At 48.2% G+C, this 16,104-nt stretch overlaps 4 protein-coding genes across 4 annotated transcripts; 2 read left to right on the top strand and 2 right to left on the bottom strand.

The window, feature by feature from the left end:
• Positions 1-634: 634 nt before the first annotated feature.
• FSUBG_7104 (ankyrin repeat) lies at positions 635-6,526 on the top strand (the record flags this gene model as incomplete). The annotated part of the gene is made up of 7 exons (XM_036685374.1): positions 635-1,306; positions 1,363-1,449; positions 1,529-2,896; positions 2,964-4,084; positions 4,132-4,914; positions 4,967-5,214; positions 5,265-6,526. The coding sequence occupies 7 exons, from the start codon at positions 635-637 to the stop codon at positions 6,524-6,526; spliced, it is 5,541 nt and encodes a 1,846-aa protein (XP_036537367.1).
• A 310-nt stretch (positions 6,527-6,836) lies between these two features.
• On the bottom strand, positions 6,837-7,610 carry FSUBG_7103 (Autophagy-related 33; the record flags this gene model as incomplete). The annotated part of the gene is made up of 2 exons (XM_036685373.1): positions 6,837-7,358; positions 7,542-7,610. The coding sequence occupies 2 exons, from the start codon at positions 7,608-7,610 to the stop codon at positions 6,837-6,839; spliced, it is 591 nt and encodes a 196-aa protein (XP_036537366.1).
• A 1,126-nt stretch (positions 7,611-8,736) lies between these two features.
• On the bottom strand, positions 8,737-12,015 carry FSUBG_7102 (fanconi anemia group M; the record flags this gene model as incomplete). The annotated part of the gene is made up of 1 exon (XM_036685372.1): positions 8,737-12,015. The coding sequence occupies one exon, from the start codon at positions 12,013-12,015 to the stop codon at positions 8,737-8,739; it is 3,279 nt and encodes a 1,092-aa protein (XP_036537365.1).
• A 1,258-nt stretch (positions 12,016-13,273) lies between these two features.
• On the top strand, positions 13,274-15,462 carry FSUBG_7101 (mRNA export factor MEX67; the record flags this gene model as incomplete). The annotated part of the gene is made up of 3 exons (XM_036685371.1): positions 13,274-13,762; positions 13,923-15,365; positions 15,418-15,462. The coding sequence occupies 3 exons, from the start codon at positions 13,274-13,276 to the stop codon at positions 15,460-15,462; spliced, it is 1,977 nt and encodes a 658-aa protein (XP_036537364.1).
• Positions 15,463-16,104: the final 642 nt, after the last annotated feature.

Genomic DNA, 16,104 nt, shown 5'->3' with positions numbered 1-16,104 from the left:
ACAGTCCATCGCCGGCCATCTCATGACGTCTGGCAGGAAATATTTCCAATTCACGCTGTCTCACGGCGACCAGACCATTGAATGTGATAACGATCATCTCATTAAGCAGATGCTGCCTTCCAAGCCAGGCATCAGTGGGTCTCTTTGGTCAAGATCACGAGGTTTCGCGTGTTGATTGCTCGCCATTTTAGGCAGCACATACCCCTGTACCCCAGGAAGCTGCCACTAACACGCGTTGTGGGACGCGGTCTAACCTCACTGATATTTAGCCTTAGGGTAGTGGGGTACAATTCTATTGATGGCGGTAGGGATGGCTTCAGCTGGTCAGGTTGAAGAGGAGGGGTTGACGTTGGGCAAGTACCATTCGTGTGTACCTACCTGGTATATAAAACTGTTGAGAAATCCTCTCTTCTTCGGGTGTTCTTTCCCTGAGTACCAATAGCTTGATATCATTGTCGCCCGATTCCTGGAACAATATCACTCTGGGTCACTTGCATTGAACAAGCTCAGCACTTCGCATCTCGATATTTTCCCCTCTCCTATACACACTTAGCTTCACTTTTCTCTCTACTTCCCACTTCATCTTCAATCTCCTTTTCTTCTTCGTCCAGCATTCCCGATCTCCAATAAAAAAATGGACGATCTCCCAAAGCTCCCTGCTCCTCATTCGGAGCTGGCAAAGTACATCTTTGACCACAAAGACATAAAGATCACGGAAATCATGCAGCCGTATCGCGAGTATGAAGCGAACTTGCGATCTATATATGCGCAGGATCGCCAGAACCCAATCCTCGGTGACCCCTATCTGAATGTGGTTCCTCTCTTTACTGAGGATACCAAGTTCATCACCACTCGCGCACGTAATCTCGACGCCGAGTCTGACGAGGAAAAGTCAAAGTACATAATGGCTCTTCCAGATGACAAGCGTCGTGCTCATAACTCCCCTGCGACGGTTGCGAGCCTCGAAGAGTTCCAGAAGAACTTCAACATATTCTCAGAATCATCACTGGCTGACTTAGACTGGTCAAACGTTGTGGCGGCTGGTTCCTCAGTCGTCAACTGTCTCCTGCCTGTGCCTAAAGAGTTCAACACAACCAAACGAAAACTTCGAGAGTATTATCACGAGAAGTTCTGCCCTGCTTCTGATGTTGATCTCTTTCTGTATGGGCTTAATCACGATCAGGCCATTGACAAGATCAAACAGATCGAAAAGGCAGTCAAGGATGCTCTTTTGAACGAGGTAACAGTCGTGAGGACAAAATACGCAATTACAATTGCTAGCCAATATCCTGTTCGGCACATTCAGGTACAGAACCCCACACTGCCTCATGTCTACCATAAAGATGACTGATTGTGTTCTAGATTGTTCTCCGCGTCTACAAATCTGTCAGTGAAATCCTCACTGGCTTTGACATTGACGCTGCAGGTGGAGCATACGATGGAACTCAGGTAAGTCAGCATTCATCATGAGAACACATTGCCTTAGTAAAGGAATCCGGAGTTTATGGCTTTGTCTAACAGAACTCAGGTATATGTGACTCCCCGGGCTCTCGGAAGCTTCATCACGCAAATCAACCACATTGATCTTACTCGTCGAAGTCCTTCTTACGAGAATCGACTGTCAAAGTATTCACACAGAAACTTTGAGGTCTACTGGCCTGAACTGGATCGAAACCAGATCGATCCAACCATCTTCGAAAGAAGTTTCAGAAGAACTCTAGGCTTGGCTCGCCTCCTTGTTCTTGAACGACTTCCAACCACCACAGCTCGGGATACTTATCTCGACAAGAGACGTGAGGAGCGAGGCCGGCCCAGGATTTATAGATCCCACCAGGTCCTCCACGGCAACATCAAGGACTACCATGAGGATGAAATTGCTGATTGGCTGTCTGAAGAGGACGTCAGTAACTATCATACCTTCACTGTGCCTTATGGGCAGCACTTCAATGCCAAGCGGATAGAGAAACTCTGTTATACGCGCGATCTTCTCCTCAATGCAGAATGGAACCAGCCTGATGATCGAGAGGTTTACCTGCATCGTCACCCTGCATTCTTTGGGCGGGTAGAAGATGTGATCGAAGACTGCTGTGGCTGCTGCCCAGAGGCCGTTACGGACCAGGAAAAGGAGGTTGCAGAGAAGGAGGCTGAGATTTATATTAAAGGCAAAGTCTGCTTCTTGATCGATGACCCTGGCCGGCAGCAAATTGGTTCTTTCAACCCCCTGACTGAGCAAGACTGGACTGATATGGCGTACGTGGGTAACGTTACCAGGCTTTGCCAGTCAATTGTCGATGGTGACGTTGACGACGTATCAAATTGGCTAAGCCAGGAAGATGCCGATCCTAACAAGAGAGACTATACCGGCAGAACCCCTCTACACCTTGCTGTAATGATATCGACGCCTGAGGTCATTAAGTGCCTTGTTGAGCGCGGCGCCCGGCTGACTGCACGACTGGCGGACGGCAGGAATGCCCTGCACCTCGCTGCTTCACGAGGTGATGTGGAAATTATCAAAATCTTGATGGAGAAGTCAATCGAAAACGAAGAGGCTGAAGAGGAACGACAGGACAAGAAGCGCCGAGCAGCAAAGAAGGCCAGTTCTGAAGACAAGGGCGGGGTTCGTGACAAGGACGTTGCATTAGATCCAGATGGAGAATCCGATGGCGAGATGATTGATGACGAGACAACAGATGCCGATGCCGCATCTATGACTACTGGGTCGTTCGTCAAGATTAAGCAAGTTGAAGCTGAGAATGCTGAGGATCTTGTCCCCGAAGAGTCACAAGACGAGCCGGATTTCTTCAATGTCGACGCCTTAGCATGGGATCTCCAGTGTTCTCCTCTTCATCTTGCCATTGCAGAAGGCAACGAGGACGCTGTCAGGGTTCTTTGTGACGTAAGTGAAATCAATCTGACCCCCTAATCTAGATTTCAAAGAGTTTCTACTGACAAATACTACGCAGTACGGGACCGATTCGATTCTACCCGTCAAATCTCTCGCGGAACATGGCGACAGTCGTGTAATTCTGACACTGGTTCTGGCCTTGACACTGCCTAATGACAAGGCCAAATCGATGGCAAATCTCCTCATGCGACTCGGCGCGACATCTGCCCAAGCTGATTCAAAAGGATGCACTGCTTTCCATAGATTTGTTGAATCTGGAGAGGTGGAACTCATCGATACGCTCCTGGATAACGACAAGACGGGCATAAAGGCAGCTATCAATCACATGGTCTGCGATGGAAGTTATTGGAACGCAGAGACTATTGCTCCGATCAACACTGCAGTTCAGAGTGGTGATGTTGCTTTGGTGTTGAAGCTACTCACTACTGGTGCTGCAGCTCACATCGACTTCGATAATTGGTTGAAGTCCGCCAAGGTCTCTGATATGTCTGGACGCCTGGGCAATCTGGAGGCCAACCAGAAGATGTATAAGGAGACTGTGGAACAGCCATTGATCACCGCCATCCGATCTGGTCGTACAGATGTTGCAATCAAACTTCTTGAAAGCGGCGCCGACCCAAATTCACTGAATACAGAGACACATCGGCTAATTTTCAATGAGTACCAGAGAAACTGGAACAAGGGCCAATCAGCGTTGGACCTGGTCCAGAAGTCGCTGGAGCGTCTTCGTGGATTCAACGTTGAAACGACCGGACCTGTGAAACCAAGGGAGACCCCAGGGATGGATGAATTCCTAGGCCACTTCACTCCTGGAAGTTACTCGTATTGGGTTGTTTCAGAGCAAATTGAGAGTCAAAATAGATCGTTCGCGTCTCGTCTCAAGCGCTATGAGGAGGATATCAAGAAGAATCCAGAGCCTAAAGGAGTTCCGGAAAAGCTGGAAGCAATCAAGGAGCTGGAAGCAGGTTTCCAAGCCCTTGAAGCAGAACTCATGAGCCGAGGTGGTAAAACCTTCGATGAGTTACATCCTGACATCAAAACGAATCTGAGGAACAACCCCTCAAGCACAAGTAGCCGAACCAAGGACGAGAAAAAGGCCATCAAGCCTTTCGAGTTTCACTTCTCATTCAACAATGACCGTGATATGACGGAAAGGAGAAGAGATGGTTACATTGAGCTGTAAGTAAATCCAGATCACGTTTCATTGTCTTATCTAATTGGAACAGAATGGAGGCTACGTGGGCGGGAGACATTGAGAAGGTCAAGGAGCTCTCTCTTCAGGCATGGGGTGCCGAAAAGGATCAACCACCGCTCAAAATTGCTGTCTCGGATAACATGGGCAACACTCCTTTCTCGGTAGCCTTCCTTCGAGGACACCATGACCTAGCAAGGGCTTTGCTTGAAATTGTCAAGGCACAATGGTCTCCACCCAAAAAGGATAAGGTCCGCTTCAGAATGGAGGCTGGCAACGAAGACGAGGAGTATGAGTCCGATTCCGATGGCTCTGATAGCTCCAGCGAGAACGAACCACGAATAGTGTCTGAAAAAGTGCAGGACAAGTTCACCATCGACGATATCGGGCATGTTTCCATGGAGGTGGAGTCTCATACCAAACCCCTCCAGATCTTATGCGAATCGGTTCCAAGCTGGTTGGTTGAGAAGGGGAAGGTTGTGTACCGATATCAGAAGAGGAGCTTATTCGTCCACACGTTCGACGCCAACGATACGACTGGCCTCAAGCTCCTTTTGGACTTGGCACAATACTATTCAGGTCAGAAGTTTGAAGGCGATGACGCCGATCAAGAGGACGAAGGCTCGACCTGCGGCTTTACCTTTCCCCAGTCGGATTTCAAGTGGGCAGTTGAACACGGGAAGACTCAATTGCTCGCATTAGTGATAAAACGGACTGGGGCAGGCATACCACTCGATCATCTCGTCAAGAAAAGTGGTGTTGAGCTGAAGCAAAAGCCGCGATATTACCAGGGATTGACCGTCTACGGCAGGAAAAGGTATGAAGTAACGTCCATCGTATTATTTACTCTCCACTAATTCATTCCACAGAAAAGATTGGGCAAATGCTGGTCGTGGTATGGTTATCAAGAGCAGCGGCCTGAGGACGCCCCCTCTTCTCCATGCTGCTCTGGGTGGTAGCGTCGAGAGCGTCGAGCTCTTCCTTGGAGATGCCCCGCATAGGTTGTATGGCGAGTTTGCCAAGTCCAAGGCCTCCAAGGAGGACTCAAGGTTCAAGCATTTGAAGGAGAGCCCTGGCGGATTCGACCGCGCAATATCCAAGTGGCTTGGAGCTGATAGTAAGTATTTGAACAAAAGTCTTTGCAAATAGTACTGACTCTGTGACCAGACGATCTCGTGATTCATTGCGCGGTTTTGGCGCATCCTGGAGGCAATGCTAACGAGCTGCTTGAGTATCTTGTTGAAGCTTGCCCAGATTTCATTGAGAAGAAGAACTCTGAGGGTGATACACCGCTGATGGTAGCTTGCCGCCTTGGAAGAATCGACGCTGTCAAAATATTGCTGGCAGCCAATGCGGATCAGTCGACTCGGAATCAAAGGGGTGAAAACCTCCTCCATGCAGCAATCGAACGCAACCCCAAGGCACATCAGCTTCGTGAGCTTCTGGACCTCTTGGACCCAGACCTTCGTGGTCATCTTTTCCTCCAGCGAAAGAACCTCAACGAGAACGGTACCACCCCCGTACACGCTTGGATTTCCCAAGTTTCAGGAATGACGCTTGGTACCGACAATCACTACAACTACCGCAGATATAACGTCTCTGGGTATGCTAAGCCATATATTGGCCGTGAGAAGGAATCGGTCCTGATGCTCAAGCTCCTTCTCGAGTATTCCAAGGGTGAAGAACTCGAGATGCTCAACGGTGCAGGGGATACGTGCCTTCACACAGCGATTATGACTGGCATGATTGCCGCTGTTCGCGTCTTGGTAGAATTCAAGCCTAGCCTTGTCTACCGTGAGAACGCTGTCGGCCGGACTCCTGCTGAGCTCGCACATGACAAACTCACTAGCCAGAAGTTTACCATGCCTGACAAGCCCAGCATTCAAGATCGAAATCGCGTCCAAGATATCTTGCGAAAGAACTCGGAGGAGTTTATTAAGGAGGCTGCCTTGGACGCTCATTCACAAGAGCAGAGGAGATCGCTCGAGAGTCTTGGGCTCAGTGATACCTACAAGCCACAGGAAGTTCCTCTGATTTTGGTATCCATGGGCGTTGAGAAGAATCGTTCAAGCAAAAGGCTCGAATCCCGAAGCATCGATCTCGTTTTATGGGACCTCTGCCGCACCACAATGAAGCAGCATCCCGGGAAACGCCGGTTGGTAAGCTTGAACGAAGCAAATGATGTTGCTAAGAGACTGGGTGAGAAGTACTCAGCATCAAGGTATTTCAGCGTTCAAGCTCGGGTTGATGACGATGAAGTCGATCCCGAGGAAAAGGAGTCCAGCACGACGATTGATTTTGCGGTTCAGGAGATGAAGTCTCGTTTGTCTCAAGCATGGGAGACGAAGCGACGATATGGCTCAAAAAGTATTTCGTCAGGCTCTGATTACGATCATTCTTCCGAGTCCGATGAAAGTTCCGATATTTGAGAATCACTATATTGAGTGGTGTCTCTTTGCTGTGGCCATCAAGGCAAAGGATCTGATTTCCTTGTCAAATATGCATCAAGTCTCCGATCGATTCTCACCAAGCTTGCATTTGGGGGACTTTGTGTTTTATTTACTTATTATACGGCAGTCATGTTTCTCTCACTTTTTTCACATTACGAGACGAAGATGAATTATTTATATGAGATGGTCCTAACTAATCATGAAATATCAAAAGAAAATGGGAACGCCATTATGTTTAACTAATCTCTCTCAACTCGTAAAACAAATCGCAAAAGTGTGTCAAACCATCTTATGAGACATAGACAACTGCCTGAGGTGCACCATCACCCCAGATTCCAATAACTGCCATGATGAAACCCAGAGCAGAGAAGGCTGTTCGTGCAATGTAGTTGTGGACGAGGCCCTCTACCTCCACTCTCACCCCCTCGCCGTTGATATCATCGATATCTTCCTCACTGGCAGGCTCACTGTGAGCGTCGCCTAGAACCTCGTAGCTAGCCTCCATTTTAGCTCTTGGAGATTGCCGAGGCGCCGAGGATGCGACATGTCGGGTAGCAGGCGCAGGGATCAGAAGGGGAGCAACGAATGAGAGGGTGGCGAGGAGACCTGTATAGAGAAGGTAAGGGTGGCGAGACGAGCGGGGAGCGAGAGCAAAGCTAATGAGGAAGGGCGCGGCGGCGAGAGAAGTGAGGGCGAGGAGAGGTGTCTTGAGAGCAGCGTTCAGAGAGGCGAGACCGTGGGAAGCGGAGTTTGAAGAAGGAAGTCGGAGTAGGACAGGAAGGGTGAGAGAGGTAATAGAATAAGAGACACCCTAGAAGACAAAGATTAGCAAAGATTGATAAGAACCCGATGGTATGCGAAGCAGTAAACGACGAGGCACGACAAAGGTATATGCCATGTTCATTTGCTTGCCAGCGTAAATGAGATAGAATTCAGTGACATCACTTGATGCACAAGCTGCTAGGGTCGGGTCAATGCTAGAATCTGAACGTACCGTCAGTAAGCCCAGCGAGACAGTGCCTACAAACTTGAGGAGCGAAACGCTCGTTCCTGTCGCAGTCATGGCTAATAGCTTGCTTCTTTGTCAATGGGTCTTGCTATTCTCTCGACAATGTTAATGGATAAGCAAGATCTCCCTGGGTGGATAGACTAGTAACAAGTAATGATGTGATTAATGGGTTGGTACGGAGTGGTTAGGTACGGATGGTCTACCATGAAAGCTAGGATTATCCTTTCCCCGGAGTGGCCAGTAGCCGCCCCAGCTGTTTGTGTGAGTGCCCGGGAGTGGGGTCAGGAGGGGTAATTAAGGCTAGGCCTTTTTATACACTACTGTAAGCCTCGTACATTACCTATAGGCACTTAAGTAGACTAATGGGTTAGTAATTTGTTATCTGTATTTCTCATCAAGGTCGGAGCTTTTTTTCCCCCAGTCTTGGGGTGCTATAGGCTTTGGTAGGGAGTAGAAAGCACGCGTTTGAAGTTGGCGCCTCCGCGTCTAAAGTGGACCACGTCGCTTAGGGAATTGTTTCTCCACTGTCGGCGTAGAAAACTCTAGTTCGTGATTCTGCAATTTCTCTCTTCCTTCTTTCTACTCTTAACAAAACGCATCGCATCACAGCAACATTTACACCTGTAAGTTACACCACACTTGTTTCCTGTATAATCTCGCATGATGAGCTCCTTTTTTCAACCCTCCATTTCTCATAGGAAGAGCCGTCTGAGACTGCTTTCGGCATATGTATTTGCCAGCTAAGCTCCCAACAAGATGCTCTTCTCTTCGTCTCTGCTGTGCGCCGCTCTCGAGCGTGTTTGCACGCGGAGACAATCATGAGCGGGCGGGCGGTCGGTGAGCCTGGCAGATGCGTCGGGGGCGGTGGTGCTTATAAACTGGGTTTCTGAAGTTTCGAGATGTTGTCACATTGTTATGTTCGATTATCATATATATATACGTGGCTGACCAATACACAGGATCTACACCAGTGAGTGAGTGGTTGGGAAGGAATTGACACGGTTAGGATCAAGATGAAGCAATGACACCCTTGCTACGATTCGCCCATCCATCAATTACTCTTTCAGATAGGTAGTCTATATAGCTTATGTATCATTTGTCATTACATCATGATGCGCCTCTTCTAGTGACTTCTCTCGTTGCCAATTCCCGGAAATCCTTCTGCAGGCCATTGTACGAATCAGTCACTGTCGCTCTCATCCACAACAGCTCGTCTTCCACGTGCTGTGCGCCTTACAGTAACATCGTCGTCGGAAAAGTCCTGGCCTCTTTGCTTCCCGGTCATCTTCAGAACTTCTCCGAGGTCTGGAATATCATCACTCTCCTGCGTTCCTGGGAATTGAGTCGGCACATAGAATGGCTTTGTTGATTTATCATGGGCACACTCTGGAGTGGATGTTGATGAAACGGGTGGAGAACTGGTTCGTAGAGAAACGCGCTCCATCCCGCTGGACACCGGGTGATTGTCAGAAACGATGAAGTCCAGAAGATCTTCGCCATTATCGGATCCATCAGTCTCATTCATATCGCTGTCGCGTTCACAATCGTCACCGACTTCGTCGCTGTTGAGTCCACCTTTCTTTTGCCGAGGCCTTCGCTTCACTTTCGATCCAGGCTTGCTGCTTTGTTTTGGTCGCCCACGGCCTCTAGGCATGACCTCGTCCTCTTCATCGTCCTCGTCCTCTTCATCATCCTCTTCAGAAAGGCCCTCTTCCACCATGGAGCCAGCAGCAAATGTTTGCGGTGCTAAATCGGACGACAGTCTCCTTCTTTTTGCACTAGGTTGTGCCTTCGAAGGTGGCTTTCTATTTTGTTTCTTCTTTACTGACGCCTTCACTCCTATTCCTTTCGCTTTCGTTGTTGATGTTTCATCTGTTGGCTCGGTTTCAGATCCAGATCCAGCAAATGCGTGTACTGGTATCTCCAAGTAGTTGCTCCTATCTTGGTATCGACACGGCAAAACCAAGCTTTCTGGATCATGTGCCATCTTATGCCACATTTTGACAAACCGTTTGGTGCGCGTCCCATGCTTTAGCTTAAATACTGGTCTGAGCTGCCTCTGCAGTTCTGGGTGCGCTGTCATATCAGGCATATCTGTCTCCTCAATTATGCTATGATTGAACGGCAAGTTGCGGTATGCCCGGTTGAGCTCCTTAAGCTCTTCTTCATCGAGCAATACCTTGCTGAGTTCTGGCACTGTGGCGAGGTCACCCAGCTCCGGGTTGCGTTTGTTGCTTTGTTGTTTTGCTTTCCCACCAATTTTTAACAAGCTCGCCACACTCTGAAATCCTGTCTCAACTCCGTCAGGCATATGGAACTTTTTCGGCGGCTTCTTCTTTCCTGCTGGTACTCGACGCTTCTTCGGCTCTGGCAATGACTGGTCCTGTGTGTTTTCGATAGGAATGTCGACGTGTCGTTTGTCCACTTCGGGTACAACCCCTCTTGGAACGATTCGTGTCGAGAGATCAAATCGAAAATTGAACCGACTTCCCTCGCAAATTAGTGTTTGCATCTTTTCGTAGTTGTCTTTAGATTTGGCAAATTGATCCTCTTCCTTGCCACGCATGAGTAGCAGCACGATGTTACCCGCTCGTTTTCGGCCAGTTCTTCCCATTCGTTGCAGCATTCGAATTGGGGATGCCGAGGAATCATAGCAGACGATTAGATCGACCTGGCCGATGTCCAGTCCTTCTTCTCCAATTGAGGTAGCAACGAGCACGTTGAAATCACCCCTCTTGAACCTATTGATTGCCTCAATTTGCTGTGCTTGCTTCATGCCTTCTCCTCTCTTGCCGTCAGCCTGTCCAACGAAGACACTGGCCTTGATAAGAGGTTGATGTTTATTCAGCATGCGCACAATATCTTCAGCAGAATCTCGGTATTCACTGAACACGATTACACGAGTCGCAGAATTGTCACTCTGGTCCATGAAGTGATTTAACACAGTATCGGCCAAGGCTGTGAGTTTGGGGTGTCCCACAAACCCTTCCGTACGAAGCCATTTGGAAATTCTATCCATCATCTCCTGAAAATTAGAATCCTGAATCAGTTGACGCTTGTACTTGGAACCCTTTTCTCCTTTGCCTTCCTGTTCGCTACGCAAGTCGACAAGATTGTCATAGAAAGGCTTAATACCGTGGAAGTTTAGCAATTTTATCGAGTGTGCGATGCTGGTAAGAACGCTGAAGACCGCCCGCATCATGTGTTGCACGCCCTGGTTCGCATGCCTCCCTCGAGAAGCGAACCATTCTCTTTGGGATTGCATCAATCCGTATGCTGTGATAGCCATCGGGCTTCGCCCAAACCAGATATTTTGCGAGCTCAGTTTATCCGTCATCGGTTTCAGGGCCTTGGTGAAAAGTTCGCTGACTAGGACCATTTCGTCGGACGGATCAAGGACAACCTGTTCGATATTCCTCTGATGAACATACTGACGAATGTCTATTGAGTCCTCTGTGCGTATTTCGCAATGAGATATGCCTAGGTTGTCGATGACTTCTTGTACTGTCTCGACTTTTGAGCCAGGTGTGGCAGTCAATGCTAGTACTCGGAAGCTCTTGGAGAATCGTCGAATGAGTTTTGTGACCTTGGCATATGCATACTCTCCAACCGCGCGATGAGCCTCATCGATGACCAACAGAGCTATGGATTTTGGATCGGCATATCCGTGTGATATATCATTTAGTAGCGTCTGGGGAGTCATGAAAAAGACTCGACGTGACTCCCACTCATCAACACGGAGAGCTGGAGGGATATCGCCTGTCAACAGTGTTGTTTCAGACCGTGGGATACCCGCAATATTGTAGCAAGCATCGACCTGTTGTGCCACAAGGGGCTTTGTTGGAGCAACGAATACTAGTTTGGCTTTCTTGGTCCATCGATAGAAGTTGAGCATGACGGTTGCAGCAATAAAAGTTTTCCCAAGACCTGTTGGCAATGCTACTAGGGTGTTGTTAAACAAACTGTTTTTGACGATACTGAATTGGTAGTTTCGAATAGCGCCCAAGTTGGTGGGATAAACCCATGTCTGCATAGCCTCAGTGTCGACTTCATGGTGAGTTGGTTCTTCTCGAGGAAGATCGACGCGGAACACTCTTGTCGCCGCTGCTGGCTGCGAAGGGTGCGGGCCATCGCTTGATAATGAGCCGCCAAAAAGGGTCGTCTGACGCCAGTTTCCGGAACTTGTTCGATTGAGCCCTGTTCGAGGGACTCGACCAGCCGAGGCTGCTGCAGACACATTCGATCTCGACTGTGGCTCTGGGGATGAGAATGCATCTGAGGGGAGATCCTCCAATTCCAAAGCTGCGACAGCTGCAGAGCTTGGCTTATTTGAGGGCTGCGATATTACTGCATGTGAAGCTTTTGTGTTGCCTTGTCCGTTCATAGAAGACGAGACTTGATCAAGAGCGGTAATGAAATCCTCATCAGCGATGTCATCGTCGAACTCATCACTGTCCATCGTGGTGAATAAATGTAGTGACGCGCGGATTCTCGGGTATGCAGTGATTTGAATCAATAATTAAACCATTCTGGAAGATGAGGCTGTTTTTTCCCCTGCGATAGTTCTTCCGTGACAAAACCAGGCACCTGCAGATGATTGATTTAGCTAACGAAGGCAAGGGCGCGTTGCCCATGTCTGGGTCGCGCTGAGTTAAAACGCGATATCACGTGATTCGAGGCATGTTCGAAGAAGGTACCTATGGAAGGTAGGATCTTTCCAGCTCTGATGATGTCTACGTAACCCGAGTCCAATATTCAACTGTGAAGTTAGCAGGTACCTACTGTAGTAGGTTGGCTAGCTGAAAAATACAACATCAGGTCATCAATGCACAGTGTTTAGAAAACCCTAAGGTGTACGCAAAGTCTCGTACTTCCTTTAGAAGCACCTACTCTTTGCTATTTACATGTGAAGCAAAGTAAGTACCTACCTAGATAATAACAACTTATTGGTATCTTTGTAAAGACAATCGATGCTTGCTACCTTTCAGGTTCCGAATTTACGCCGTTTGGCTTTCTGGTAAGTCAACCGCTAAAGGTAACTAGGCCAAATTAGGTAGTGAGGCTGCCTGGTCGAGTGCCTTTATGCTCGCCAGGGTTAGTGGGGCCTTTGTAAAACGTCACAGCTTGCTTCGCGAAGAGAACTTCTTTGTCTTCTCTATACTTTTTCCTTTTTCCTCACGTATTGCCTCGTCTCCGCATCACAAACATCGCGGAGCTTGCGCAAATCTTTATCATAAAGCTTTAGCTCTCGCTCTCACGTCGACAGAGATAACACCAGCGAATCTTCGCGTCTTGTTCGTTTCAACCCAATACGCTACACAGGCGCACGAATCTCGACCGACCTACTCACACTTGTCGCTGTACTGGTATAGACCATCTTCAGGTTGCAATCACCATCTGAAGTAATTGCGCTTGACAGCTCGAGGCTTGGATTATCATCCGCTGCACCTCTGACCAGCTCTGGCCCCTTCTTCAACCACGAACTCGATCACGTTCAGCATTTGAGGTTGTGAGATCACCAAACGGCTCCCACAAATTCACAACTGCCACAATCTTCGCTTCTGATACCACGCTCTAAAGAAAAACCACATACAAAAAGGGGGGGAGCAAAAAAACACAAAAACTACGAGCAAGACTACCAAAAACCCCCCCCCCCAAAAAAAAAGTAAAGAAAAAAGAACATCTACTATCACTATCTCGAACCACCACCTACCACTATGGCGCCTCGAGGTCGTCAGAATACCAGCGCGCGTGAGACTCGTAATGCGCGCAAGCCAGCTACCACCTCCAGAGGTGGGATTCAGAAGCGCAAGGCTGGTCGTGTTGATGGCGATGGCGATTTGGATATGGACAGTGCTGGTCGACGTGCTAAGAAGGCTACCACTGCCGACGTCAAACCTCCTCGGTCCAGTACTCGAACTTCAACACGTGGCGGCCCGTCCAAAAATGCTCAAAATGTCCTGAAGCATTTGAGCAACGGCACCGCTGCATCCCTTGCCTCTCGCATTTCAACTGCTTCCTCTGGCAGGGGTCCCAAGACTCGATCGCAAGACATGACAGGCCTTACGGTTCTACGAATTGGTGGTTTGAAAGAAAGCAAAGCAGCCAGCAATGCTGGAGGAGGTGTCAACGACCTCCTTGGCTTTATGGAGAGAAAAGCTGGTTCATTCAGAACTGGATCGAAGCGAAAAGTCGCCATCAAAAAGGTATGTATCGTCATTGACAGGGCTTCAGGTGCGGAATATTCGACTCGGCTATGCGAGATTCGGAGAACTATTTATCGATCTACCATGCATCGTGTTATATAATTATACACCCCCGCACCTCGGCTGACGCTATTCAACAACGCCTGCTAACTCACTGTAGCACCATACAGTCGGTGACTACGTTTACATAGGAGCGAGTGGGGAGGATGCTTCTGAATTAATCAAGCTCAACACATTCACGTTTGCTGGTGCGCCTTTGGAGGTCATCGAAGTGGACGAAGTCCCGGACAGGGGGACGGCAATCGAGTCCAAGACTACTCTAGAGCTCCGTACCAAACTTCAGGAAATCCTAAGTTCTCGGTACCTTGGCGCCAACAAGCTTCTCAATCTGGATGCCCTTGCTTCAGACACAAACCTCGTCACTTTAGGCATGTTTGAGAGTCGAGAGCGTGCTCTGAAGACATTCAGGGGGCTCATGGCTGTCTGCGAGAGCCTTTTCAAGACGGATAAGGAGAAACAAGATGCAATCGAGAGCATCAGTCTGGCAAACAATAATATCGATGATGTTGGTCAAGTGGAAGTCGTTGCGACAACTTTTCCTCGTTTGAAAAATCTCGACATGAGTGGCAACCAGGTGGCTTCAATGCAAGCACTCCAACCATGGAAGGGCAAGTTCAAGTACCTCGAAACCCTATTTATGACAGGGAATCCCATCGAAACCACAGATCCAAACTACCCATCAACCCTTCTGGAATGGTTTCCCAGGTTGCAGAACATCAACGGTACCCAACTACGCACCCCGGAGCAGATTGCCGAGCAGGAGGCTGCCCTTAGACCTAAGCCAATTCCTCAGAATGGTCCTGATTTCAGGGATGTCGGTGGTATTGGCGAAAACTTCCTCTTGGAATTTTTTGCGGCATACGACAGCGACCGGTCTGGCCTCGCGTCGAGGTTATACGACGAAGACAGTCGATTTTCTATATCGGTTGACACACGAGCAGCTCCGGATCCCAACGCTGCTGCACCCATGCCTTGGGCTTCGTATATCAAGCTATCGCGAAATTTGACTAAAATCACCATGCCGAACCCTCGCATTCAACGACTCTTCCGTGGCACTGCCAGCATTCAGGATGCTTGGAAGACCCTTCCCCTCACTCGACACCCCGATATCAAAGTGGAGATCAACAAGTACATCATGGATTGCCATCCTTTGCAGGGACTTGTCGACCCCAGCGGCCAGAGCTCCGGAGGCGTCGATGGCTTGATAGTGGCAGTGCACGGTGAGTTCGAGGAGCAAGACCCCAACACCAATGCTACAGGAAAGCGAAGCTTCTCCCGTACATTCGTCCTTGGACCCGGAAAGCCGGGGCAGGGGGTTATCCGAGTCGTTAGCGACATGCTGTCGCTTCGAACATATAGTCTACTCCCCAACGTGTTCGCAGCGCCTGCCTCAATTCCTACTACGGCACCGGCCGATCAACATCAAGCAATGATCGCCGAGTTATGCAAGCAAACGGGCATGACCCCCCAGTACTCCGAGATGTGTCTTACCCAAGTGAATTGGGAATTTGACCAGGCTTTGGTAATATTTCACGAGAAGAAGGTATGGGTCTCATTTATCATGAAAGCGGGTGCGGGAGACTAACAAATTCCAGTCACAACTTCCAACTGAGGCTTTTGCTACGATGGTTGGCTCATAGGATGGCTCGCCCAGCATCGAGGCTGTAGATCCAACCATGGCAGGACGATACGGAAACATGCAGTGTGTTTAGGGTTCTCACAATATTGGGGGAAGAACGGACAGTTATATGAAAAGGAGTGGGTAGAAATTAGATTAACAGCGATGATTTGCAGCACTGTTGGAGTTCATTGGTCCATGCGGATATATGCATCATAAATGGTTATAGGCGATACTATTTGAGATTCGGGTCCAGGAAGACTTCTTTTTTGTAAGGGAAGGTAGGCAGTTTGTATAAATTATAATAAGGTACCGCCACAGAATGAAAACGCTGTATCTATATGTTCTCTTTAGTCTATTTACTATTATTTAGCTTTAACCTAGTAATAACCAATAAATAGGATCTAGGTATTCTAATAATAGCTATAAAAGTATTAATAATAAAGTCTTTAGCTAGACTAAAGTCTTAGTAAACTTGATTAATAAGGTTACCTTTAGGCTATAGTATTTTAAGTAGCTCTAATTATAATAAATATTAAAAAATAAAGTATTTATATAGCTAATTAATATATAAGGTATAGCTAATAGGGTCTTATATAATAAGAATAATATAATATAATACTTATTTTTTAGTATATTATAATATATAGCGTTATATACTATG

The sequence above is a fragment of the Fusarium subglutinans genome, assembly GCF_013396075.1.
Source record: "Fusarium subglutinans strain NRRL 66333 chromosome Unknown NRRL66333_c0000088, whole genome shotgun sequence".
Taxonomy (NCBI): Eukaryota; Fungi; Ascomycota; class Sordariomycetes; order Hypocreales; family Nectriaceae; genus Fusarium; species Fusarium subglutinans.
Note: the sequence above shows the minus strand (reverse complement) of the source record. Positions and strands in the feature narration are given on the sequence as shown.